General features: G+C 40.9%; 1 protein-coding gene across 5 annotated transcripts; it reads left to right on the forward strand.

Moving 5' to 3' along the window:
* The first annotated feature begins 9 nt into the window (after positions 1–9).
* Positions 10–24,862, forward strand: PALB2 (partner and localizer of BRCA2). Of its 5 annotated transcripts, none has more exons than XM_086375296.1 (13): positions 10–125; positions 2,486–2,545; positions 2,681–2,783; positions 5,081–6,571; positions 8,766–9,580; positions 9,934–10,005; positions 11,928–12,089; positions 13,147–13,232; positions 13,491–13,652; positions 14,771–14,887; positions 18,994–19,081; positions 21,076–21,224; positions 24,357–24,862. In XM_086375296.1, exons 4-13 carry the CDS (start codon positions 5,416–5,418, stop codon positions 24,562–24,564), a joined length of 3,015 nt encoding a protein of 1,004 aa, XP_086231422.1. In that variant the 5' UTR covers positions 10–125; positions 2,486–2,545; positions 2,681–2,783; positions 5,081–5,415; the 3' UTR covers positions 24,565–24,862. The 5 variants fall into 5 exon arrangements, with proteins under 5 accessions (XP_086231422.1, XP_086231420.1, XP_086231421.1 ...); XM_086375294.1 differs by having other exon boundaries at positions 67–340; XM_086375295.1 differs by lacking the exon at positions 10–125 and adding an exon at positions 129–360.
* The last annotated feature ends 2,883 nt before the right edge of the window (positions 24,863–27,745 follow it).

Below are 27,745 nucleotides of genomic sequence, written 5' to 3' on the forward strand. Positions count from 1 at the left end.
CACTTCCGCTTTGGGAGGCCGGGGTTATCATCCATAGTTCGGTTCTCCGCTAGGCGGCCTCACTCCACTGCTCTGCCGTCTCCGATTGCGCGTGCGCAGGCCGAGCGGCGGCTGTGATTGGCCAGGTTTGTTGGCGCGCCCGTGCGGCGTGGGCTACCCGACCCTGTGTTGCAGTGCTCCCGGGCTCCTCAAACCTTCCCCGGGGTGCCTTGGGGCCCAGGGCCAGCCGGGCTGTTTTTGTCCGCAGGCCTGGGGCCAGCGACGAATGCTCTTTTTGTTGGCCGCCGGTCAGATGGAAGAGCCTCCTGGGAAAACCCTCAGCTGTGAAGAGAAGGAAAAGGTGCCGGGGATGCGGGAAAGGTTGACTCAGATTTTGACCCCCTATCCCAGGATTTTAGGCTTGTCTTTGCTTCCTTTGACCGTCCAAGGGCGGCAGTGACCTCTAACCTACGCTTTTCTCTGGATTGAGGGGGCACAGGAAGTTAAAGTGTGGGAGAGAGCCGTGCTCCCTTAGTGGCGTTTAAAGAACAAATTTTCTTTACAGCAGAAATGCGAATGTACAAAATGTAAAACTGTAGATAAAGCTAAGGTCCCCTTTGACATCTTCCCCACCCCACCCTGCACACTCTCAGTTTTGGCTTCTCCCACCCCGCCCCGTTAAGTAAATCTCTCAACCATCTGGACTTCAGATATTTTTGAGTGCCTGTGTGTGCATGTTGGGCGGGTGGTGGAGGTGTGGAGGGGCGTGTTTGTATTCTCTTAATCACCAAAGAGTAGTTATGTATTTTGGAGGAAGGTGAATGTTCATAAATGGTATGATCTAGATGGTTCTGCAACTTCCGTTTTGGTTCTCCGTGTTTAAAATCCACATGAGTCCTTGTTTGCTCCTGCTTCTGTCGTGTCCGACTCTTTGCAACCCCCTGGACTGTAGCCCTCCAGTCTCCTCTGTTCATAGAAGTTTTCTGGCAATAATACTGGAGTACGTTGCCGTGCTCTCCTCCAGGAGATCTTCCCAACCGAGGGATGGACCCCGCGTCATGTTTACTTACCTTTTTTAAAATTATTTTTTAAATTCTGTGTAGTATCCTACAAATGGAAGTGGCATCTTTTCTTTACATGTTTCTCTGCTGAGAGCCTTTTGTTTGCAGGTTTTCTTTCTACGACAGTGCTGCTCTGACTGTCCTTATACATGCCAACTTGTGCTTGTGCCAGCAGACGTTGTGGTTTTTAAAAAATATTTATTTATTTGGCTGCCCCCCTCTTAGTTGTGGCACATGGGATCTTATATCTTCCTTGAGGCATGTGGGATCTAGGTACCTGACCGGGGATGGAACCCAGCCTGCTGCATCGGGATGGCAAAGTCTTAGCCACTGAGCCACCAGGGAACTGACAGATGTTATTAACGTGAATGTATCTTGCACTGGCTCTTCCAAGCATGGTGCTAAAACTCTTCATTCACCATAACTCATCCGTCCTCTCATCCCAGCCTGCCTTGCAGTGGTGGTGGAAAAGTTCATTTACAAATCAACAAGGTAATTCTCAGATGGTGATAAGGGTGGTGATAAGTACGAAGCTGTGAGAAGAGGTTACAAGCACAGACCCTAGAGCCAGACTGCATGGTTTGAGTCGTGCTGGTTTTAAATTGTGTGATCTTGGACAAATTGCCTTCCCTCTGATCTTTCCAAAGCTAGCTCTTTCCTCCATCAGGTTGGAGCTCATATGGTATTCCTCAGAAATGCTTCCCTGGCCACTGTCTCTAAAGTATTCCATTCTCCTGCATCCCAGACACCCTCCCATCACTCTGTTTGTCTAGGTATTGATTACCACATGAAATCATCTTATCTGTTTGTTTTCTTACTATCTGTATCCCTCACTGTATGTAAGCTGCCTACAAGCAGTGTCCTTGACCCCTCTGTAGATGTAGCACCTGGAACTATTACCAACATAGTGGGCATCAGTTATTGTTCTTGGTGCTGGAGATACCTGGATCAATAACTGACTCATAAGTTGAATGACTGTCTGAGGATGATAGCCCCTGCTACCCTCAAGGATCTCACAGTGAGGTAGGAGGAAACAGAGAAGTGAACAGACAGTATGTATAGTAAGTACTGTGATAAAGCAAGCACAGAGGAGAGGTGGAGTCCTAACTTGGATTTGGAGAAGGACTTAGAAGTTTAGAAACTTCCCTAGAAGTTTCCCTCAAGAAAATAAATCTAAACCGAGGCTTCAGGAATCAGTAGGAATTAGCAAAGTAAGTTGGGGAGAGTTGCTCCAGGTGATAGGAACAAGTTAGGCAGCGATGCATTAGAGAACTTGATGTTTTGTGAGAACTGAAAGTAGAGTAAGGCAGTGCCGCTTCCTCCCCACCTCCAGCTGAGGGACCTGCTGACCACTGCACGCTGGTATCCAATAGGCCCTGCATCCCTTCTCTCTAATGCCTTCTTTCCCACCTGCTCAGTTTTGTTTGGTGTTTTTCCTCTTCCAGTTGAAAGAAAAATTAGCATTCCTGAAAAGGGAATACACCAAGACATTGGCCCGCCTTCAAGTAAGTAACATCACATTCTCTCAACTTGGTGTTAATGCCACAAAGTATAGAAAGACAGCTCTTTATTTAAGTTGTTAACAAAAATGTATTTCTCCTTCATCACGTTGTTTTCTGAGTTGCGTTTGTTTTCCCTAGCGTGCCCAAAGAGCCGAGAAGCTTAAAAGCCCTCTTAGGAGAGCAGTGGAAGAGCGAGAGCCCGCGCCCCAGCAGGGAGTCGCAGCACAGCTGGCCCACACAGGTAAAGCTAGCCCGCCCTGCCGCACCTCGGTACTCGTCTCCCGTGTAACTTTGCCTGTGCTTCTCTTTTTAAATACATTTATTTATTTGGCTTCACCGAGTCTTAGTTGTGGCACACGGGCTTAGTTGTCCCCTGTCGTGGGGGAATCTTAGTTCCCCAACCAGGGAGCAAACGCCCATCCTCTGCCTTAGAAGGCAGATTCTTAACCACTGGACCACCAGGGAAATCTCCTAGCTGTGGTTCTTTTTGTCACGATCAGAAGATACGGAGTAACAGTAGACTCTTTAAAGTCTACGGTTCATTGCTCCTTTGTATAATTGTCATCAAGATTGTATAACCATCATCACTGTCTTAATTTCAGAACACTTTTACCACCTGAAAAAGAAACCCTGTACCCATCCTACCCTTAACCCCTGGACAACTACTAATCTGTTTTTTGTCTCTCTGGATTTTCCTGCTCTGCACCTTTCATATAGATGGGACCATACAATATGTGGTCTTTTGTGACTCTCTTCTTTCACTTGGCATAATGTTTTCAACCTTTATTCATCCATCTATATGTTCATCTAAGCGTGCATCAGTACTTCCTTCCTTTTTGCAGTTGAATAATATTTCATTCCCCTTCATGGATCACAGCCTTGTCGTGGTGAAGGGGCTTGTGTAACTCAATGAAACTATGAGCCATAATATAATATGATACAGTTTGTATCTCTGCTCATCAGTTAATGGACACTTGGGTTGCTTCTACTTTTTGGCTGTTATAAATTTTGGCTTTTATGCTGCTGTGAAGATTCATGTACAAGTTGTTTGTGTGGACATGTATTTTCAGTTCTCTCTATATGTACCTAGGAATGAAATTTCTGGGTTGTATGATAACTCTGTGTTTAATTTTGAGGAACTACTAAACTGTTTTCTACAGTGACTGTACCATTTTTCTTTCCTACCACAACACACAAGAGTTTCAATCTCTACACATCCTTGTTAATACTTGTGATTTTCTATTTTTAAAATTATAACCGTTCTGATAGATATGAAGTGGTATCTAATTGTGGTTTTGATTTGCATTTCCTAGTGACTAATGATATTGAACATATTTTCGTGTGCTTGTATATCTTCTTTGGAGAAATATCTATTTTTATTAGGTTATTTGTCTTTTTATTGATGAGTTGTAAGTGTTCTTCATATAGTCTAGCTATTGGACCCTTATCAGATACATGGTTTGTAAATATTTTCTCTCATTCTATGAGTGAGAAACTATACTTTATTTGGATTGCTTATTTAGTTGCTCTTTTTCTCTATTTTAACTTTTAGAAATTATATTTATTGCTTAAATATGGAAAGATGGTTTTTTTTTTTAGTTAAGTGTTTATATGTGCACAAAGATGAAAGTCTGGCTGGAAATACTTTAATAAAAAACAATGGTCATTTTTCATGTTAAAAGTCAGCTAATTTATAATCATAAAATCAAAAACTAATGAAATAGAAAAGTGGTATGAAAATTGAGCCCAAAAAGGGACATGAAGTAAAAAATCAGGTGAGATATGGGAGAAATGGGGATATGTTGGTCAAAGGGTTAAGAGTTACAATTATGCAGAATGAATAAGTCCTAGAGAGCTAATGTACGGCGTGGTGACAGCAGTTAATAGTACTATATTATATACTTGAAATTTGCTGAGAGAGCTGACCTTAAGTCTTCTCATCACACACAAAAAAATCATAGCTATGTGAAATGATGGATATGTTAGTTAGCTTGATTGTGCCAGCATTTCACAGTGTATACATATATCAAAGCATCACTTTAACTGTGCAATTTTTATCTGTCAGTTGTAGTTCAGTAAAGTTTTAAAGAAGGAAAAACTAAGAAAAGATGATTGCAATAAAGAATAATCTTTTTTTGATATTTATAATTTATGTGGCTGCACCGGGTCTTGGTTGCAGCATGTGGGATCTTTAGTTGCAGCCGTGGGATCTAGTTTGCTGACCAGGGATGAAACCTGGGCCCCCTAACATTGGGAGCACAGACTCTTAGCTACTGGACCACCAGAGAAGTCCCAAGAATAGATAATTGTTTAGTTTGAAAATCATTTTTCCAGCACAATTCCATTTTTGTTACATTTACTTAATATTACTATAGTTTGTAAGATTATTAAAAACTTACTTTGATCTGCCTAAATGATATACCATCGACTCTATGTTAAATAAATGTTTGGTAATATTTGTATGTAATATTAAAAATAAATATGGGATAGTTTTTGTTTCATTTTAAAAATATTAACTATATAATTTTTCTTCTTCAGAACCTAAAAATACAGTATCTCCTCGTGACACGTTGCAAATCAACACCCATGTCGATGAAGAAACTGGAGAAAAGACACCCAGCTCACTTGACATTAAGCCTGAGTTGTTTAGCTCTGGACGTGTCTCAGTGGAAGGATCACGCATACAAGGATCAGATGATAATCAGAATCATTTTCCTTTCAGGGTCAATGGCCCTGATGCTAAGAAAAGGCAGAATAAGCTGCTGGGGAGAAGAAAGAAAGAGGAGAGAACATATATTTCACAGGAGAGAGAATCTGTCTCTGACATTGATTCGCTCATACTCTCTGGAAAAAGACTAAAGGAACAGGAAAAAATGAATAGAGAAAATCCTAGAACACCTGTAACTGAACTAAGAACTTACCCCCTTTCAAGTCCTAAATGTGCCATTCCAAATTCTCCAGCACCAGTTACAGAAACTAATGTAGGGAGTGTATTAATTCTACCAAGCCCCAAACCACGGAGAGATGTTGATGCCCTCCGTAGAGGAAATGATTTCCCCAGGGCGACTACTCTTCCTCTGCCTACACCTTCAAATAGCAGTAACAGTCAGCGCCTCGAACACAAGTGTCCTAAAAGTAACTGTGAACTTACTACTCACAGCTTAAGAAACATTAGCTCTGCTTCACCTGTAAACTTAGAGGTACAGAAGAAAAAAATTACTGTCTCTACAGACAACCCAGAGGTAAACAAAGCTGGAAGTACAAGTGGCCAGGCAGCTAGAAGTCCTAACTTAGAGGCAGATAATTCATGTTTTATAAATGAACTCACTTGGGATAACTTAGTGGAAAATGAAAACCAAAACTTAAAAGAACAAAATCACACAGAGATGTCTCTTAAATCTCCCAATGATGCTCTCGGTGGTAGAAATGAAAGTCTTCTGGAAAAGGAAGTTCTAAGTCAGTCTAAGAATCTTAGCCTGGAAGTAATTTCTCCTGTTTCTACAGAAGATCAAATACATTCTTGCACAGTGCTTGAAGGCCTTCTCTTTCCTGCAGAATATTACGTTAGGACAACACGGCGCATGTCAGGTTGCCAGAGGAAAGTAGCACTGGAGGCTGTAATTCAGAGTCATTTAGGTGTCAGAAAAAAAGGCTTTAAAAATAAGAGTATGAAATCTGCTAAAAAATTCAATGTTTGCAACGAAAAAACTAAGCAAAGTGAAATTAAGGTGTCTGACAAACACGCAGAACAACCAAGTTCAAGAAGTCCCCAGAAACTGCTCTCATTAACTGAAGTCAGCTTTTCCACTGACTCCACAGAAGATGACTTTTCTAGGAAGACGGTTACCAAGCCATCAGGTAAAAAATGCAGAGGAAGAAGAAAGTCAGCGTGCACCTCTCTGTTAGATCACCATGAACTACTTTTGCCAACTACTGGCACATCAGGTGTTAAGAAGTCCAAGGAAGAAATTGCCTTGCACAAAGATCAGAATGAAAAGGCAATTGTTCACAGTAAGAAGAGAATTAAAGGTAAATCGAGATGTGGTTGGCGGTGGTGGCTGATGATGGTGGTAGCTAACACTATATGCTCGTCACTTTCTAAATGTTATATAGATACTTACTGAATCATCACACCAACTGTACATGAGGCAGAATCTATATTTTTATTACTCTTATATATTTGGCAGCACATGGAATCTTTCAGTTGCAGCACGTGGGATCTAGTTCCTTGACCAGGGGTCAAAACCAGGCACCCTGCATTGGGAGTGCAGTCTTAGCCACTAGACCACTAGAGAAGTGCCCAGAATATATTTTTATCCTCACTTTACAGATGGGGAATCGAAGGCCAGGTGATCAAAGTGTCTTTAAAGCCACAGGGTCAAGGTTCAAATCTGGCTGCATGGTGTCAGAGTTCACAAATATGGTTGAAAAAGTTGACACTGAGAGGGAAAATGTGTTGGATGTTTACCTGAAATTAATGTTTATTCAACTATAATACAGTCTTATCCATGGGGAGAAGTAACTAGTACAGGGAAGTATATTTGAAATAAAATCAATGTCAGAGTAAGAATTCATTGACAGATTCCCTTAGGAATAATTGTGTAATAAAATGCAACAGGTCTGAGCCACTTTGGGAGGTAAACTGTCTAATAGTGTCTCTGAGGTTCATGGGACACAAGATTTTGGAGGCTATGAAGTGACAAGTTATAATTTAAACTTCTTTATTCATTTACTCGGGAGATGTATCTGATAAACTGAGCACAGAATTTAGATAATTCACTCCAGTTCTGTGTGAGAGCTCAGCAAACTTTCTATAAAGGGCCAAATAGAAAATACAGTCTGTGCTCAGTCATAGCTATTCAAGTGTAATGTGGAAATAACCATATACAATGTGTAAATGTGCCTGTGTCTCAATAAAACGTTATTTACAGAAACAGGCAGCCAGCAGCTCTGTACCATTGGACAGGCTTTGACTTACGAGCCACAATTTATTAATTTAAATAAAAATAATAATCATGGGGACTCCACTGGTGGTCCATTAGCTAAGACTCCGTATTTCCTGGTCAGGGAACTAGATCCCACATGTAAACTTAAAAGAGTTCACATGCTGCAACTAAGACCCAGTGCAGCCAAATATATAAATTTAAAATATTTTAAAAAATAATAATCACGACTCTTTTAATCATCATCTTTTATGCCAACAAGAAAGGAATTGGAAAGCAGGACAATCTAGTAATAAGCTTGAAGTGTTGTTTTGTATACTTTGAAATAATCTACTGTGATTTCAGTAACCTACAGGTACATAGAACATTTTTTTTTCTTGAGGTAACCTTCATATTAACATAGTTAACTGTTTTAAGTTAAGTGAACAATTCAGTGGCATTTAGTTACGTTCACAGTGTTTTATCACCACGACCCCTGTGTAGTTCCAAAACATTTTCATCATCCCAAAGGGAAACCCCATACCCGTTAAGCAGTTTCTCCCCATTTTCTCTCTTGACAGTCCTTGGCAAATACTAATCTGTGTTCTGTCTTTGTGGATTTACTTATTTTGGGTATTTTATATTAATGGAAGTATACAGTATGTGCCCTTTCGTGTCTGGCTGCTTTCGCCTACTTAGCTGGTTTTTGAGATTCATCTACATGGTAGCATGTATATCAGCACTTCATTCATATTCATGGCTGAGTAATATTCCATTGTGTACATGTAGCACAGCTCTCTTATCCATTTATAAAGTATTGGATGCAGCTACATTTTGAATGATACAGAGCTCCTGTTGCTTGAAGTCTAATAAATTAATCTTTGTTTGAAAAGGGAACTATGTTTTCTTCAATGAGAAGAGCCAGCATTTTGTAGACTGTACTCTGATAGCCTGTTGAAATGATAATTGTGGATCAGAAAGGACTTCAGAGATTCTTAACCCAGCTCCCTCAGAAGGGACAAGGGGAAATGAGGTGAATTTGACTTGCCCAGGATAACATAGCGAACCAGTGGCGGAGCTGGCACCAGACTGGTCCCAGCCAGTGCTGTCAGCACCACACTGGGTTTGGTCCTGCAGAGGGAGAGCTGCTCAGTATGCACTAACCTATGTCTGATTGTTGAACTGTCCACAGAAGTTTGAGAGTCCTGGGTGGGAAAACACTGCATGATGTTGGAGTTTAGAAACTCACTCTTTCTTGGGAATTGGTGAGTATCTGTTTTTGTTGTTGCTTTCTGTTTTAGGAAAGGAAGGTCACTGTCAAAAAGAGGACTTCCTTTGTTACAGTAATTACGCTTATTTCTCTTCGGATGATGATGCTTTCAGCGCTCCATTTCGTAAGAACAGAATGCTAAGTTTAAAGCATCTGTCGTCTTTTCTCAAAATCACAGACTTTCAGTTACCTGATGAAGACTTTGGGTCTCTTAAGCTTGAAAAACTGAAGTCCTGCTCAAAAAAGCTGATGGAGACTTTTGGATCAAAAGTACATGGAGAGGGGCATCTTAAAGGGGAAAGTTACATTGTTGTGGAGGAACCAAGCCCTAAACAAAGCAATATAGAAAAGGAGGGCATGGAAGAGGAACTAATTACCCTACCAGGAAAGGCACATCCTAAAATGCCAAGCCAAAGAAGCCAGCCTCGGGGAAAGGACCTTTCTTCATCCATTTTACTTTTTACTCCTTTGAATTCTGTTGCCTCTGATGATAATGACAGACTGACAGCAGAGCTGTGCTCACCTGCTTTCCCCATATTAGGCGCTACTCCAGCTTTTGGCTCCCAAGCTCACAGAGAAAAGGTGTCTGCAGAGGTGGTTGGACAAACCTGCTCTCCACCCCGTCTTTCTCACTTAAAAGCCACAGTCAGCCTGGCTGGCAATCGTAAACAAGGCAACAGCTGGAGCAGACCCTCGAAATTAGATAGCAGCCAGCATGTGGCAGGAAGAGCAGGACAGCCTTCCTGTGACCCTGACTCTGGTCCCCAAGCAACAACTCTGCCCACGGAGTCTTTCACCTATGAAGCAAGTCAGCTCCAGGAATCACAGACACATTCTGCTGAGCAGGTACAGACTGCATCCTTCATGAAATTTTCTCTGAAGAAATGAAGTGTCTTAGTGAACATGGACTCAGTTCCTCAGTGTTTTAAAATGTTTTACCATGTTTCTTTGATATGACTTCACTGTAAATATTAAGTTCATTCTGGGGAAGTTAGGATTAATTAAAATATGTGTATTTTTAAGGGATGCTGTTCTCTTTGTTATTCATGAAGCAGTTGCATTTGGAGCTTTGCTGCTGTTATAGAAAATAAAACAAAGAATATAGAAAATAAATAAAAGGAAATAGTTTGAAGAATGAGTGCTACAGACAGATACCATGTATAATATATACATTAATGATGTGACTTTTGTTTCCACAGACTGAAATAGCAGAGGTTCCTGCTTGGGGTAGCTTACACCCAGGCACCCTACACGTGGTTTCAAACTTAAAGGTCAGAAGACTTATCTCTTGTGTCTTACATGTGAAAAATGCAATGAACTGGTTGGAAAATTCAGAAGAATTTGATCCTTGATAAAATAGATTCAGAAAAACATTTAAATTCTTTTTCACAATATTTACCTGTTATATATATTCTGAGATCTTCTAAAGAAGTTTTTATGTCAAGCTATTGCCAAGAAAAGCTTAAGCTGGGAGCTCGACTTTGTATCTAAGTTTAAATCAGGCATTTTGACAGAGAGGGGTCGTTCATGACTCTCCTACCCAAATAATATAGTACTTCTAGAAGAATCACTTACTTTATAAGAAAATGGGTAACAGTTCTCGATTATAACATAGTGAATGGTTAATTTCCATAGGCTGTGTGATGTATATGGTTCTGAGAAATATAAATATTCTGGTAAATCCTGTGAAGTGAATTGGACCCATGTCCTGGTTAACTTTTTATACTTGAAATAGGATGGTACACAGCGGGGGTCTTCAGTCTTACTACTGTTAACATTTGGGGCTGAATTATTCTTTATTCTTAGGGACTGGCCTGTGCATTGTATGGTATTCAGCAACAGCCATGGTCTCTACCAGTCATAACCGCCCCGCCACTCCAGCAGTAATGACAGCAGTGTCTCTAAATATTGCTAACTGTCCCTCCCTAGGGAGGGTTGCGAAATCGGCACCCCTAATTGAGAACAACTGGTGTAGAAAAAAAAGAGATTTAAATCCACATAAACTGTTTCTCCGGATCACTGGCTATGTGACCTGGCACAAGCTGTTTGGCCTCTGGGTCCCAGATTCCTTTTCTGTAAAAGATACACTTATGTTGTTTTTAAACTATTCTTAAATCAATTTTAATAACAGTTTCTGAAAGGAATCAGCCATTTCATTCATATTTTCAAATTTGTAGGTAAAAAGTTACTTGTTATTATAGTTTTTGGTCTGGGTATGTACAGTTAAGCCTCTCCTCACTCTCCATTTCTAAAAGTGTTTTTTTTTTTTTTAATTGCTTTATTTTTGACTGTGCTGGGTCTTTGTTGCTACACACAGGCTTTTCTATGGTTGCACTGAGCAGGGGGCTGCTCTCTAGTTGCTGGGCGTGGGCTCTCATTATAGTGACTTCTTTTATTGTGGAGCCTGGGCTCTAGGGTGCATGGGCTTACTTGACCTGCAGCATGTGGGATCACCCTGGACCAGGGATCAAACTGGTGTCCCTTGCATTGCAAGATGTATTCTTAACCAGTGGACCACCAGGGAAGCCCTCTGAAAGCATTTTTTTTCCTACATCAGACTTAGGAGGTTTGTCCATTCTGTAAGTCTTCCCCAAAACCTAGTTTTTTGTTGTGTTGATTCTTAATTGAGTTTTTGGTTTCCTCTTTCTTTTTTTTTTTTCCTGTTTTTATTGTTAGTAAGTCCTTCTGTTTTTCATTGTGCTTATTTCATTATTCTTTTACTGACTTCTTGAGCTGCTTGCTTACTTTAATCGGTATTAATTTTTAATATTAACACCTTTATAATTATAGGAGTTTTTTAAGCACTGCTTTGGCCAGCACATTCTGCATCTTCATTTAGAAATAGTATGTTGTTTCAGTTTTATTCCCTCTTCAACCTATGGGTATTTCATTAGAATGTTACATTTCCAACTGTTCTTAAGGAACTAATGTTTCAATTAGTTCTTATGGTCTGTTTTGAAGGTTAAATCTGAATCTGTTCCAGTCTGGAGCTACACGTTTTAAAAACTATCATTGTGAGTGTGTATGGGCAGTTTTTGTAGTTACATAAGACCCACAAATCTCTTTTGACCTGCATGAAAGTTTAATTACATTCAGTTGGTATTTCATCTAATCCTTGTAATCCGTCACTGTTCATGTTTATTCTGCGCCCAAGAATCCCTTTAACGCCGTTGTTGTTGCCATTCTGTGTCAGAATCCTTCAGGTTCTTGTTCTGTGGATATGAGTGCCACGTGGTGGGAAATAGCTGGTTTCAAAGAGCCGTGTATCGTAACTGCTTGTGAATACGTCGTTTCTCTTTGGAAACCTCTGGATGCTTGGCAGTGGGAAAAAATTTATTCCTGGCACTTCACAGAGGTAAATCAGAATCTTATAGCTGAAAGAGCTTTTTAATCAGTTGCATGGTAATACAGATGGGCAGCTTACCAAAAATATGGGATCTGTGACTATGCAAGACAGAGCAGAAAAATGATGTTTTTTTCCCCCAGTATTTAATTATGAAAATTTCCAAATATATGGGAAAGTGATATAGGGAGCACCCATATGCCCAGCATGTAGATTCTAAAGTTAATATCATGCTTTATCATATGTTTATCCAGAGGTGGATTTTTACACTGTACCTGCTGGAGAAGCTTGAAATTTCATGTCTATTCTGACTTCTAAACTTGCTGATACCTCTCACCAAAACGTTATTTCTGCTTTTTTTCTAGCTGTAGTTTCTTCTGTCCTTGTCTACCTTGGTATATATTTTACATGGTTGCAGTCTGAATATGCTTAAAATTTTTAAGCCTGTCTTTTCTTACCATATAAATATGTTTGCTTGTTTCTACATATTCTTCCTACTTACTTGTTTAATTTTATTTTTCCAGCTTTATTGAGGTGTAATTGACAAATGTAATATATTTAAAGTGCATAGTGTGATGATTCGATGTACATACACACTGTGAAAGCGTTTCCATAATCAGGTTAATCAGCATTTCACCTCACAGTTTCCTTTTTTTCCCTTGGTGAGAACGCTTAAGATCGACTGTCTTAGCAAATTTCGTTCTTGTTCTCCAGTATACCCACAGCCAGTAGCAGTGTGTTTGGCAGAGTGCTGCTCATAAATATTTGTTCAGTGCATAAACTTGTCTTAAATGGTTGCATATTGTTCCATTCGTTCACATACCAGAATTTAATTATTCTCCCATTGCTAGAAGCATTTATTATGTTAAATTAATGCCACGGTAAACATTATCATGCATGTAGCTTATTTGAGTTTACATCTTGTAAAAAGAGGATGTTTGCTGAATGTTTCAAGTGTTTGAAACTAGATGCGGTAACAGTAGAAAGAAATGTGACAAATTTTGGAAAATTTAGATTGATTAAAAATGAAATAACCAAATATAATTTTGGGCTGCTTTGTTTTATTTAGTTTCCGGTATTACAGATAGTTGCAGTGCCTGATGTTTGCAATCTTGTGTGTGTGGCTTTGGGAAATTTGGAAATCAGAGAAATCAGGTACGTAATTCTCAAGGCGTGTTTTTTTTTTCTTTACCTGGATCTTTGTCAGCTTGTTTTGAGTTTTGTGTGCAAATTATAACCTAGGCTTGGGTCTTGAAAGACTCTAAATTTAGGTCCAAAGAGAGATTCGTTTTGAAAAAAGCTATCAATAGAGTGACATCCCTGACTGAAATTTCCTTTGAAAGTTTGAGCCTAGTCTTCCATATTAAAGGCTTGCTCCTGTCTGCTCTGCATTTTCCCTTATACGTGGTTTAGGGCACTACTTTGTTCTCCCGACGGTAAAAGTGAAAAGCAAGTGCTCCTGAGTTCTGGAAATATAAAAGCTGTGCTTGGCCTGGCAAAGAGGAGGCTCGTCAGTAGCAGTAGGACCCTTTGTGATCAGCAAGTCGAAATGATGACATTTGCCGAAGATGGAGGGTAAGCATTGGTTGAAGAAAAGCATTGGTTGGTTTTACTATTAGATCAAAAATGATTTCATCACAGGGCTTCAGAGAAAGTTGAATCAGTAGCATCTTGTTTTCTCTGCTGTATGTGTAGTTCAGCAGATTCTGCCTCTGTCCTGGGCTGTTATACAGAAGCAGTGTAGGGAGGTGGAGCCAGATGTGGCAGGGAAGAGGGCAGGGAGCAGAGGGGCTCAGAAAGTGTAGTCTGTTCTTCCTTCAGTCTCCCTTGACCTCTCTGTATGTCCTTTAAGTGTTACAGATACCTCAAGATGCTATACACTTACCTGGTTCCACATACTTGGTTTCCATTGCTTCAGATACCATCTGAATCCTGGCTGCTTGCAAACATATTTCTAACTCTGAGCTCTTTCCAACCTTTGGACCTACATGCCTGTTTATTAGATATCTCATGGATACCTCAAATTCAACATGTTAAAAACAGAACTCATAGCATCTTCTATGTCTTTCATATACTCATTACACTTTTGGATTTATTTGTCTTTCCTGATAACAGAGGGTATGAACCTCATTTGTCTTTATTTATCCATGACCTGTTACAGTAAATTGTTCGTTCACTAAGTCATGTCCAACTCTTTGTGACTGCATGAACTGCGTTGCAATAAAACAGGCAAGAAATAAATAATTGTTTGCTTAAATTAGGAAAATGTTAGTGGAGGTGGGGAGAAGCAGTGGATTTGAGAGAGATGAGATAGTAAAGTCATTAGGACCTGGTGATTGAGTAAATAGACAGGAAAGAGATAAGAATAAAGTCCAAGTTTCTGGGTTGCTCACTGGGTAGGTGGTGGAACAGTTAGTTGAGATAGCAGTGCTAAAAGAAACAGGTTTAAAGATAGAGCTGGTAAGTTTAATTTTGGAGATGATGAATATGAGGTGCTTACAATATATCCAGATAGATAATGTGAAAGTATATGTTCATTGTAGAATGTTTAGAATACACATGTTTTCTGGGTGAACTTTTTTTTCTGTCATTAGGTTAGTGTCTATTATGTATTGTTCAATAATATGCAGAAGGGCTGCTTAGAAACTGCTTTGGTAGAAAAGCCTTGATTTTTAATACTGTTTTTAATATAGAAGCAAAGAAAAACAGCTTTTGATGCCCCCTGAAGAGACCATACTAACTTTTGCTGAAGTTCAAGGGATGCAGGAAGCTCTGCTTGGTACCACTATAATGAACAACATTGTTATTTGGTAAGCTTCCCCTTGAGAGCGCTATTTTTCTCATCTGTAATATAAGGATATATCTCTTAATTTCAGAGGATTATTAAGATTAAATAAGAAACTCTGTAAATATGATTGTGTTATCATTTGTTTACTAACAGATGCTATATACTTATCTTAATGAGAACATCATATTAATTCAAATAGTCCAAGCAGACTACTTTAAAATAAGTGAAATTTTATTGCTGTCAAAAATGTACTCTTTCTGGTTAATGGCTGAGTAGCTTTCTGAGATTAACTCTTCTGCTTCAAATACTTATGAATTCTGTGCAAAAGATAGAGAACAAATACCTGAAAGCACTAAAGAGGGAGAAAAAAATATATACTGGAAGAAATTCAATACATAGAGGAAGGAAATGTCACTGGGCAAATTTCCTGTTCGAAGGTGAGGCCCCAGTCTGCACACTTGGTTACAGAAAAACTTCTATCCTACTGCCTTGAAGGACCAAAGGATAGAAATCAAGGTGATCGCAGCAGCTAGAAAGCAAGAAAGAAAAATCTCAAAAGATAGACAGCCAGAAAAGGAGCCCTGCTGCTGCTGCTGCTGCTAGGTAACTTCAGTCGTGTCCGATTCTGTGCGACCCCATAGACGGCAGCCCACCAGGCTCCCCTGTCCCTGGGATTCTCCAGGCAAGAACACTGGAGTGGGTTGCCATTTCCTGCTCCAGTGCATGAAAGTGAAAAGTGAAAGTGAAGTCGCTCAGTCGTGTCCGACTCTTTGCAACCCCAGGGACTACAGCCCACCAGGCTCCTCCGTCCGTGGGATTTTCCAGGCAAGAGTACTGTAGTAGGGTGCCATTGCCTTCTCCGGAAGGAGCCCTGAACTCTAGTTAAATATCTGGCTGACCTTTAAACTGCATACATGGATTATTCAATAATATGCAGAAGGGCTGCTTAGAAACTGCTTTGGTAGAAAAGGCTTGATTTTTAATACTGTTTTTAATGCAGAAGCAAAGAAAAGGTAAAGCAAAGAGAACTGAACTGGGTTTTCAGCATTTAGAATTTGAGTTTAGCCAATTTAACTGTTGACTATAGAGTTAAAAACAAAATCAGTATTCTTCGGAGGAGCAGCATGCAGAGTTTATATGATGTGTCATTGTGTCTAGAATACAATCCAGAATTACTGGATGTGTAAAACTTGTTTGATTAGGTGATTCACAGGAACAAATTTGTGATAGGGAAATGACAGTGGAAGTCCCTAGCCACCTCTTCCCTGACCACAGGGGAGGGCCACACCAGGCCTTTTCACTTGCAAGGTTAGTTTGTGGTAGGAGAAGAGATTGATCTTTTTTCTCAGAAGACCCTCCAGTAATTACTCCCTTGAGGCCAGAATGGGTCTTGGTGAGAGAAAGTTATGAGTGTCATTCCTACGTGCCCGTTCTGCATTGTTCAGCCCTAACCCTCTAGGAATAAACTAGGCAAGTGTGGCCCGAGAGAAACTTTGTCCCCCCCGACCAGGGAGCCTCTGGAGTTTGACCGTGACCTAACCTACCAGGTTTCCATCTTTGGCACTTGCCCCGGGGTTTCTGCACGCAGGTCTTATTTCAGACAACGTTCTTTGCTAACGTTGTCTTTTCTGTTCTGTCTGCTGTTTCTATAGTCTGGCCCTTCATTGTTTGGCTCCTAAACTATTAATATAATCTAGTGATTAGTCTCAATACTCAACCTCCAGATTATATTTTATACTATCACTTTACACATACTCATTCTCCCATCCCTCCCCCCCACCAAATAAAACCTTCAATGGGGTCCATGTTTGCTTTCTCCACCTTCCATTTCCCTAATGTTTCATTACAAAAATTCTTTTCCAGCTGTTCCTACTCTTTCCCTTTTTTCATTCTATCCTTCAGTTTCCCTCTTTTTCTAATAACAGCCTTTTGGCATTTTGTAAATAAGGGATCACAGTGGAATTCGAGGCTGGGAAGGTGCCGGGGACCAGCCCCGGCTGATCCAGGGTATTTGAAGGAGAGACGACTTAGGCGACCTATTCAAATGTTAATTAGAGATATAAGAGTAATAGAATGAGGATAGCTCAGTAGGAAAATTCAGAGGAGAAAAGAAGCTGAGTAGCTTGGTTTACGCGGAAAATCAATATAACCCGTGACACCAGGTTAGCTCTGACCACGGAGGCCGCAGGTGCCCTCTCGAATAGCCGAAGGTGCCCCACCTTAGACACCTTCTCGAGTGGGTCTTAGAAGCCCAGGCAAATAAATGGTCGCAGAGGATATCCGCGCTCCAGATGGAGACTCAGCTGGAAGTTAAGGAGTAAAATGACATGGGGAGACCAAGCATTGGTGAGCAAGGCCCATAGCTTTATTTTCAACAGGGGCTTATATACCCTAAGTTACACATAGAGGATAATAGGGGATGCAAAGTCAGCAGTTTTTGATTCTTATCAAAAACCAGGGTTTCTTTCCTGTAAATTTATCATATACAAATGGTTTAGGTGATTTACATCATCTTCTGGCCAGAAGGCCTATTAACATTTTATGACTCTTGACAAGGACTTATCAACAAAGACTTATTTTCCCTAAGAGTAATTATTTTAAGGTTTGGCGCCATCTTCCGAAGATAAAATTGCATTCCTATAGGGCGGATGTGTAATGGGTTTACAACAAAGGAAAGAATTTATTACCTTAAGGGTCTAAAGTTACTAACACCAAAGCCACTACCTTTTTTTCTACATACCAACTATATTAATTAATACACATTCAAGGATACAATACAGGGGATGTGAAAACTTGGCAACAAGCATTGGCTCATCAATGAAATCTTTTACTAGTTTTATTCTGACAGTTTCTAACTCTCTGAGAGGCTCTAAGCTATTTGAATATCTTAAGCTTCCCGTGCCTCTCGAGTCTGGGAGACTGTAAATAATCGTATGCATAGCTGTAGGAGTCCGGGTAAACTTGTCAGGCGAGTTAGAGAGCTATCTGAGGGGTTTGGATTTAAACACTCCTAATTGCCCAGGAACTTTTATTAATTGGAGCTGTAAGTTAACTCTTTGTCAGAGAGAGCGAGATGGTGGTAGGGTACAGCCCCCAGTAAAGTCAGAGGTGAGAGCACAAAGCAATAAAGTAGGCAGACTCTGGTTTTTTGGGGGTAGATGCTCGAGAATATCTGGGGGGACTCCTGAGGCTCGATCCCGCCTTTGCATATGCCGAGCCTCCTTCCTCATGACCTTTGTCACGAGTGGAATGCCTCTCCCCGGCTCCCGGCAGGAAGGGACCATTCTTAGAGGTTCTAAATATCAGTTTAAGTTCTAAGTTTAAGGGGTATGTGCAGCCCCACAGTTGCTTTAAGTTCTGTTGCAACGCCTCAGCGCTTCCCTGGTGGTCCAATGGTTAAGACTCTGGGCTTCCATTGCAGGGGGTGTGGGTTCTATCTCTGACTGAGGAACTAAGATCCCACATGCCATGTGGTACAACCAAAAAACCCAGGGTTTCTCATAAGTGGAGTCACATGGTAGAACAGTCAGTCAGTGTCACACATCCTCATAGAACTAAGGAGTGGTTCCAACAAACATTTTTTTCTTTATATTCACCCTCTTCAGTCTTCCTTTTTCCATTTTTTATTCCATCTCTGTCTTCCCTTCTCTCTCTGTTATCTTAGTCTAGCTCTAATATTAACATATTATAGAGATATAATTACAAGTCTCTTCTAGGTGTGGTTTCTCTCCTAACCACATTTGGTTTCCTGACCGTTGACTTACATGGAAAATTTAGTCGTATAACAAGAAACGTGATAAAATCATAATGATAGAGCTATGCCCTGTGCCTACTTTCAATACAAGTGAAGTGAGATCCTGGAAAACTTTTCCCCTGAATTTGAAAAGATTTATCCCTAATGGCATAGCAGGTTCAGTCTAAAGCTGAACTATCAAATTACACTATTGGCAAAGTTAAACTGTAGTTCTGTTTTTAGCCAAATCAGTGGCTAATCAGAACTAAGGTCCTATGTCCCTTAGTTTTTCCCTTGGTCACCTCCTGAAGGATGCTGTGATACATAAGAGAATATTACATGAAAACCAGTTTGTTGGGAGAATGGTATGAGCTTATTTATTTTTGGTGTCCAAGGAACTTAAAAACTGGTCAGCTCCTGAAAAAGATGCACATCGATGCTTCCTACCAAGCTTCAGTCTGTCACAAAGCTTACTCTGAAATGGTAAGTCTTGATCTGCTGGGACCATTTTGTGTCTAGTCTGTGTGTTACTTTGGTCGCACTGAATGAGAGCAATAACTTTGTAAGTCATAATTACTAGGCCCTCTCTGGTGCCTGTTTTTTCAAAATTGGATAGCACTTCTTGCTCTTTCTTGAAATTTATGAGTGCATACAAGTGATCATACAATATGGGTAAAATTTCTGACTGTATGACTTGAGGGCAAACCTTGATTTCTAGACTGTACCTAGAAACAATATGCTGATTTTCAGATTTGGCTCCCAACCACACTGCCATAAATGATTTATGATGTGAATGAATCCCCTTAGGGAGAGTGATTAAAGGGTCCTCGACATGTTTTTCTCTCAGGCTTTAGCATTCCTGTATAGAAACAAACACAGCTTCTTAGGGGCTGTGTCAGTCCAGTTTTAACATCTGAACAGGCTGAAGGTACTTGTCCAGGAGTCAGAGGTAACTGCCTGAGTAACAGGGACTGCTGAGCCACAAGCAGAGGCAGAAGCAGCCGGCTCAGCGCTGAGTGGAGACTGACTTGCCCAGCGCAGTGGCAGCCCTGCGCTCATCAGCACGCACAGGCTCTTAACACACAGGGTGCATCTCCCTCTAGCCTAGCAACTTCTGTGGAAATGAACTCAACAGTTGTGTGATCTTAGATAACCTATCCCATCATCTTGGGGCTGACTTTCTTTATTCTAAAATAAGAGGGTTAAGTTCATCTCTGGAATGATTAAATACCCCTACTAAGCATTTAAATAATTTTACATTTTTGTTATTACGTTGATACCTGTTTGATACTAAAACATTTAATGTAGAAATGTATGATATAGGAAGTAAAATGTCACCATGAAGCCAACCTCCAGAAATAATAGTTAATAGATCAGTATAGGAATCAGCAAACTTTTTCTGTGAAGGGCCAGTTAGTAAATATTTTCAGTTTTGCAAGCCATGTGGTCTCTGTCACAACTCCTGTACCACTACAGCCCCAGGTCAGCCAGAGGTAACATAAACAAATCATGTGACTGTGCCAATAAAACATTTTGGACAATAAAGCTTTCTGAAACTTGAGTTACATATATAATTTTCATGTGACACAAAATGTTCTTCCTCTTTTTTCTAACTATTTCAAAATGCAGAAACCATTCTTAGCTCATGAACCATATGAAGGTAAGCACTGAGCTGGATTTGACCTGTAGGCCAGAGTTTGCCAACCCCTAGTTAAGTGCATAGCATTTAACGTTTTTTGACTTTCAGTTGTTTTTTTAAGGCCCAGTAATTAATTTTTCCCATTTTACCCCCCGAAATAATTACTTTCCCATTTTACCCCTGAAATAATTACTTTCAACAATGTACATGTGTGTTTATACATATGTGTGACATATATATTTTCATACACAAAGATGTTATTATTAGAACATGTAATTTTAAAGTCGTGGGAGGTCTGTAACACATCTTCCCACAGAAATAACCATAGGTGACGGTGCCTTTTTTGGGTCATTTTTAGTCTATAAGTAAATAGGCTATTGAAAACTGTCCTGAAAATCCTCTCACCACTGATTGTTTTTATGGGAAAATGTGCTCCAAATTTTCAAAAACCAACTTACAGGTGAGCATTTCTGGTTTGAAGACTCCCTCCAAGTGTTTCTATGCCCTCTTTTCTTAACACCAGCATTTCCCCAGGTGGATGCCATGGATGTTAGTAGGCTCTAAAGTTGAGGAAGCTGGTAAGTCAGCTAGATTCACACCTACAAAGACTGGCCGTAAAGTCATGGGGAGCCCTGTGCTGGAGAAGCCCAAAGTCCAGCTCAGTGGTCCCCTCAGAGGTTCTGCCTGAAAAAGAGTGATCCAGGGATTAAAGCCTCGAGACTTAAGAGTCTGTTGGCCGTTCCTGTGATTCTATAGTTTTGTCTCTGCCAATGCTTTCTTCCCCCCCGTCACATACTCTTGATGATTTATTTGGTCGTTAATTTTTCTCCTACATCAGGGGCTCCTGTTTGTTGTTCTGAGTCACCCTTGCGCCGAAGAGAACGAGTTATCGGGAAGCCCTGTGTTTCAGCTGATTGTGATTAACCCGAAGACAACCCTGAGTATGGGTGTGATGCTCTACTGCCTTCCTCACGGGCAAGCTGGAAGGCAAGTGTGTGATTGCCGTCTAATGAGTGTGACATTGTGAGAAACATCTGTGCGTACATAGAAACCAAATATTTTTCTGTGACTGACGTGAATGGAAACATGGAATACTTCAGATCATGGTAAAGAATACTAAGAAGTAGGTTGAAGTGTGAAGTTTACCAGATCTGAGTCAAAGTTCAAATTCCCGCCATCCTATGATTGCCCACCAGTATGGCACCAGATAGGTATTTTATGTATAGTCAAGCCTTATTTTTCCCCACACCAAAACACTTCAGAGTAATTAATATTCTTTACAAGAAACTTACCGTATATGTTCTTTCCATAAAAGTTAAATTAAGGAAGTTCTAAATGCACTTAAGAAGATCTGTTAGACTTCCCTGGTGGTACAGTGGATAGGAATCCACCTGCCCATACAGAAGACCCAAGTTCAATCTGGGACAGTTCCACATGCCATGGAGCAGTGAAGCCTGTGCTGCAACTACTGAGCCCATTTCCTAGAGCCTGTGCTCTGCAACAAGAGAAGCCCCACAGTAAGAAACTCAAGCACCACAACTAAGAGTAGTCTCTGCTGCCGCAACTGCAGAAAGCCTGCGTGTAGCAACAGAAAGACCCAGCACAGCCAAAAATGAAATCAATAAATAATTTAAAAAAAGAAGATATATATACTTTGAAATATTGACTGTACCTCCATCATGTAGGCAGTTGATATTTATCTTTTGATAAATATTTTATCTGTTGACTGATGAGAAGATCTATTTACCGATGCCACAGTTACGGGCATCCCAACAGTTTTCTGAGCTATATAAAGCTCTGAAGTAGTGCTAATATTCTTAGGTGAAGCAAGCAACATCGAAGGTATCATTTCTGAATACTACTTATGAAAATAGACCTAGTAAATCAGGATCACAAAGTTTGGCTTTCGTAACTCACAGGGGTGAGCAACCTTGATGGTTATATGTGTATTTCTTTCTTTCAGTCTTGTGCAAAGCTTGCTAGGTGATGCGTGTTCTGAAAGTCCCTCTCCTTGTGTATGTAGCCAGCTGTGGCATTTCTGCAAGTGTTCTTGGCGCAATAAGAACCTCAGAACTCTAATCTGTAATATGTGCTTACATAAAACTTGTTTTCTTGAATATAAAGAGAGAAGCATCGTCATTGGCCCAGAAATTGCAGGTGCATGGTCAAGCATTTCCTTTTCAAACCTGTTTGTTTAGCAAATCTTGAAAGCCTATTTGGTGCCAGTCCTGTAGGAAACACTACTGTTTCTAATCTCATGGAAGTTAGAAAATAATGAGCTCAGGTGTTTGAGCACAAGTCACCTGTTCTCCTTGTTTGCTTGGCCCTTATAGTAAATTCTTCTCTGCTCAAAAAAGAAAAGAAAAAAGAAACAAATTTCTTCGCTGTTTGTTGTGCATAATGCCAGAAGGCTTGCACTGTTTGGGATGGAAGGGCACTTTAATTGGCAGTAGAGGGTTGGGGAGAGACTGTCAAGGAAAACGTTATGGATTTTCAAAAGATGAGCTAAGAGACAGCTACACAAAGTTGGGTGCAAAAAAAAAAAAACAAAAACAGTTGGGTGTGAGCCAGGGATAAAATATATCATTCATTTCACTCACAATATTCACGTAGGGCTGACTGTGTACCAGGCCCTCTACAAGGCACTGGTGATGTGGCAGTGAGGAATAATTAATTTGTATTAAGGGTTTCTTAAATCACTGTGGACGATGACTGCACCATGAAATTAAAAGGCGCTTACTCCTTGGAAGAAAAGCTATGATAAACCTAGACAGCATATTAAAAAGCAGAGACATTACTTTGCCGACAGAGGTCCATCTAGTCAAAGCTATGGTTTTTCCAGTAGTCACGTATGATGTGAGAGCTATGGTTTTTCCAGTAGTCATGTATGGATGTGAGAGTTGGACCATAAAGAAGGCTGAGCGCCAAAGAATTGATGCTTTCAAACTGTGGTGCTGCAGAAGACTCTTGAGAGTCCCTCGGACTGCAAGATCAAACCAGTCAATCCTATAGGAAATCACTCCTGAATATTCATTGGAAGAACTGATGCTGAAGTTGAAGCTCCAATACTTTGGCCACCTGATGCAAAGAGCCAACTTTTTAGAAAAGACCCTGATGCTGGGAAAGACTGAAGGCAGGAGGAGAAGGGGACAACAGAGGACAAGATGGTTGGATGGCATCATTGACTCAATGAACGTGAGTTTGAGCAAGAACCTGGAGATGGTGAACGACAGGGAAGCCTGGTGTGCTGCAGTCCATGGGGTTGCAAAGAGTCAGACACAACTGAGCGACTGAACAACAAAGCATTTCTTAAGTACTGCACTAAGCTTTTTATATCAACTGTTTTATTAAAGTTCAAAGCAGTCCTATGAAGTAGATACTCATATCGTGTATCTCTATTTTACTGATGAAGTTAAATAACTTGCTGGGGTCCCACATCTCTTTGTTAGAATTCAAATCCCAGTACCATCCCTGGTGGTTTAGTGGTTAGAATTTGGTACTCTTTCAAAGCCTGGTAGCTGACTGCAGAGCTCCGTCTTAAAAAAGACAGCCAGATTTGTTTCATGATGTTTACATTTTCTGTGGGACAGACAGCCCCCAAATATGGAAACGAGAATCTCACATTCATATTCTCACAGATATGGAAGCAACCAATCTCACATTGCTGTGATGGTAAAAAGAAGTTGCTGCGATAGACAGGGAGCAGAGTGTATATGTGTGTGCACGCTCAGGTTGCTGAATAGGTGTGACTTTTCTATGTGGGCGACAGGCCTGAACAATGACCAGAACCCAGCCAGGCTGTGCCCTGGTGTTAGACCTGTCAGGGAGAGGGACAAGCAAAAGCAGAGACACCAAGGTGAGGCCAGGCTCGGCTGGTTTGACGAGTGGGAAGCAGGCCACTGTGAGCTGCTGTGGGGAGATACAGAGGTGCATCAGAGAGACAGGCAGGGCCGCTAGCGATCGTGGCCAGCAGTCCTAGGGTTTCACACAGACGCACACGTGTTCCCACGTGTCTTTGTTCTTGTTGCTTTAGAGACCGTGGTTTTGGCCTATTTTTGTTTTAATGTTTTTTTGTTTTTGATATGTGATTTGAATTGTCTCTTCTCTGCTTGCTGCTAGGTTCCTGGAAGGCGACGTGAAAGACCATTTTGCAGCAGCAGTATTGACTTCTGGAACCATTGCCGTGTGGGACTTACTCTTGGGTCACTGCACTGCTCTCCTTCATCCTGTCTCTGGCCAGAATTGGTCTTTTGTTAAATGGTCACGTACAGATTCTCATTTGTTGGCTGGACAAAAAGATGGAAATATATTTGTATACCGCTTCTAAAAAGTTAGGGTAACTTGGAAAACACAGTGTTCTGGGTATTTTTGGCCTCTTAGTACTCTTTGGAGTTGCTGCTTTAAAGGAGACTATTTGAAAGAGTTTTAAAACACGTATTTACCTCTGTTCATTCTGACAGACTGTGTTCTGATGGTGAGGCACTACTGATCTTGAATGCTCATTTGTACTTGTGTTGGGAGAGAGGGTATATAAGTGGATTTTTGTGATTCCTCACATTTGCACATTTCCTTTTAAAGGCATATGTACATAAAGCTTGAAATGTTAATAAATATTTATTTTGATACATCCTGTTTGGCATATTTTTTCCTCTCCTGTAAAGATGATTTTCAGAAACAAGAACTAATTATTTTACAGCTAGAATATTTAGTCAGTGACACTTGCACAGTAAATCTCAGTTAACTCAGTGTACTAATAGGCAATATACTTTTGTTCACTGCACTAAGTCTTCGTTGCTACACACGGGTTTTCTTTAGTTGTGGCAAGCAAGGGCTACTCTCTGGTTATGGCACTTGGGCTTTTCGTCCGTGTGGCTTCTCTTATTGTAGAGCACAAGCTCTAGGGCTCTCAGCCTTCACTAGTTGTGCTGCATGGGCTTGGTTGCCCCACAGCAGGTGAAATCTTCTCAGATCAGGGATCAGAGCCGTTTCCCCTGCATTGGCACATGGATTCTTAATGACTGGACTGCCAGGGAACAAAGTGAAAGTCACTCAGTTGTGTCCAACTCTCTGTAACCCTATGGACTATATACAGTCCATGGAATTCTCCAGGCCAGAATACTAGCGTGGGTAGCCTTTCCCTTCTCCAGGGGATCTTCCCAACCCAGGGATTGAACCCAGGTCTCCCACATTGCAGGCAGATTCTTTACCAGCTGAGTCACAAAGGAAGCCCAAGAATACTGGAGTGGGTAGCCTATCCCTTCTCTAGGTGTATCTTCCCAACGCAGGAAGCGAACCTGGATCTCTTGCATTGCAGGTGGATTCTTTACCAACTGAGCTATCAGGGAAGTCCTGCAATATACTTTTATGAAATTTGTAATATTTTCACATACCTACTAAAAGTAACACAAAGCCTATTTCAAATGCTAATTTAGAAATGCAGTTGTTCATTTGCATTCTCACATGCATCCGGGATACCAGTACCTGCATTTTCACAAGAGTCACTTAGTCAACAGCACAACTACTGAGGACATCATCTTCACCGTTCCCTAAGTGGTTTGAGAGACAGCAATTTTTTTTTCAAGATTATTTACTGGCTGTGATGGGTCTTTGTTGCTCTGCAGGCTTTCTGTAGTTGCAATGAGCCGGGGCTACTCTTCATTTCAGAGCGTGGGCTTCTCATCGTGGTGACTTGTCTTGTGGTGGAACACAGGATCTAGGGCGTGCGGGCTTCACTAGTTGCAGCTGCTAAGCTCAGTAACTGTGGCACTGGGGCTTAGTTGCTCCAGGGCATGTAGGATTTTCCCGGACCAAGGATCGAACCAATGTCCCTTGCATTGGATTCTTAACCACTAGACCAGCAGGGAAGCCCTAGAGATGACAATTTTTAAAGCCATAATCTGTTCTCAATATGCCAGCAAATTTGGAAAACTCAGCAGTGGCCACAGGACTGGAAAAGGTCAGTTTTCATTCCAATCCCAAAGAAAGGCAATGCCAAAGAATGCTCAAACTACCACACAATTGCACTCATCTCACATGCTAGTAAAGTGATGCTTAAAATTCTCCAAGCCAGGCTTCAGCAATACGTGAACCATGAACTTCCAGATGTTCAAGCTGGTTTTAGAAAAGGCAGAGGAACCAGAGATCAAATTGCCAACATCCGCTGGATCATGGAAAAAGCAAGAGAGTTCCAGAAAAACATCTATTTCTGCTTTATTGACTATGCCAAAGCCTTTGACTGTGTGGATCACAATAAACTGTGGAAAATTCTGAAAGAGATGGGAATACCAGACCACCTGATCTGCCTCTTGAGAAATTTGTATGCAGGTCAGGAAGCAACAGTTAGAACTGGACATGGAACAACAGACTGGTTCCAAATAGGAAAAGGAGTACATCAAGGCTGTATATTGTCACCCTGTTTATTTGACTTATATGCAGAGTACATCATGAGAAACGCTGGGCTGGATGAAGCACAAGCTGGAATTAATATTGCCATGATAAATATCAATAATCTCAGATATGCAGATGACACCACCCTTATGGCAGAAAGTGAAGAACTAAAGAGCCTCTTGATGAAAGTGGAAGTGGAGAGTGAAAAAGTTGGCTTAAAGCTCAGCATTCAGAAAATGAAGATCATGGCATCTGGTCCCATCACTTCATGGGAAATAGATGGGGAAACAGTGTCAGACTTTATTTTTCTGGGCTCCATAATCACTGCAGATGGTAATTGCTGCCATGAAATTAAAAGACGCTTATCCTTAGAAGGAAAGTTATGACCAACCTAGACAGCATATTAAAAAGCAGAGAAATTACTTTGTCAACAACGGTCCATCTAGTCAAGGCTATGGTTTTTCCAGTGGTCATGTATGGATGTGAGAGTTGGACTATAAAGAAAGCTGAGCACCGAAGAATTGATGCTTTTGAACTGTGGTATTGGAGAAGACTCTTGATGGTCCCTTGGACTGCAAGGAGATCCAGCCAGTCCATCCTACAGGAGATCAGTCCTGGGTGTTCATTGGAAGGACTGATGCTAAAGCTGAAACTCCAATACTTTGGCCACCTGATGTGAAGAGCTGACTCATTTGAAAAGACCCTGATGCTGGGAAAGATTGAGGGTAGGACGAGAAGGGGACAACAGAGGATGAGATGGTTGGATGGCATCACTGACTCGATGGACATGGGTTTGGGTGGGCTCTGGGAGTTGGTGATGGACAGGGAGGCCTGGTGTGCTGAGGTTTATGGGGTCACAGAGTCGGACACGACTGAGCGACTGAACTGAACTGAACTGAATCTGGTAGTATCACTGGAAACTTCATCCCAGTCTACAAGTATTTATTTTCCTAACTTGAGTATATTGAGAATATATATGCATGATCTCTCATTTTTTGGGCTACACCACATGCAGCATGCAGGATCTTAGTTCCCTTAACATAGATGGAACCTGCATCCCCTGCAGTGGAAGCATGGAGTCTTAACCACTGGACTACCAGGGCAGTCCCATGCACCATACT

This window comes from Bos grunniens, chromosome 25 (assembly GCF_055505025.1).
Source record: "Bos grunniens cultivar Pamir isolate PY7600 chromosome 25, Bosgru_T2T1.0, whole genome shotgun sequence".
Taxonomy (NCBI): Eukaryota; Metazoa; Chordata; class Mammalia; order Artiodactyla; family Bovidae; genus Bos; species Bos grunniens.

What these genes read in the sequence shown, in the direction of transcription:
- PALB2 (XM_086375294.1), top strand. Translation starts at nt 266, where the DNA reads ATGCTCTTTTTGTTGGCCGCCGGTCAGATGGAAGAGCCTCCTGGGAAA. An exon ending in GCTGTGAAGAGAAGGAAAAG is followed by an intron (nt 341 to 2,485) that starts GTGCCGGGGATG and finishes TTCCTCTTCCAG; the next exon opens with TTGAAAGAAAAATTAGCATT. An exon ending in ACAAAGCTTACTCTGAAATG is followed by an intron (nt 19,082 to 21,075) that starts GTAAGTCTTGAT and finishes CTCCTACATCAG; the next exon opens with GGGCTCCTGTTTGTTGTTCT.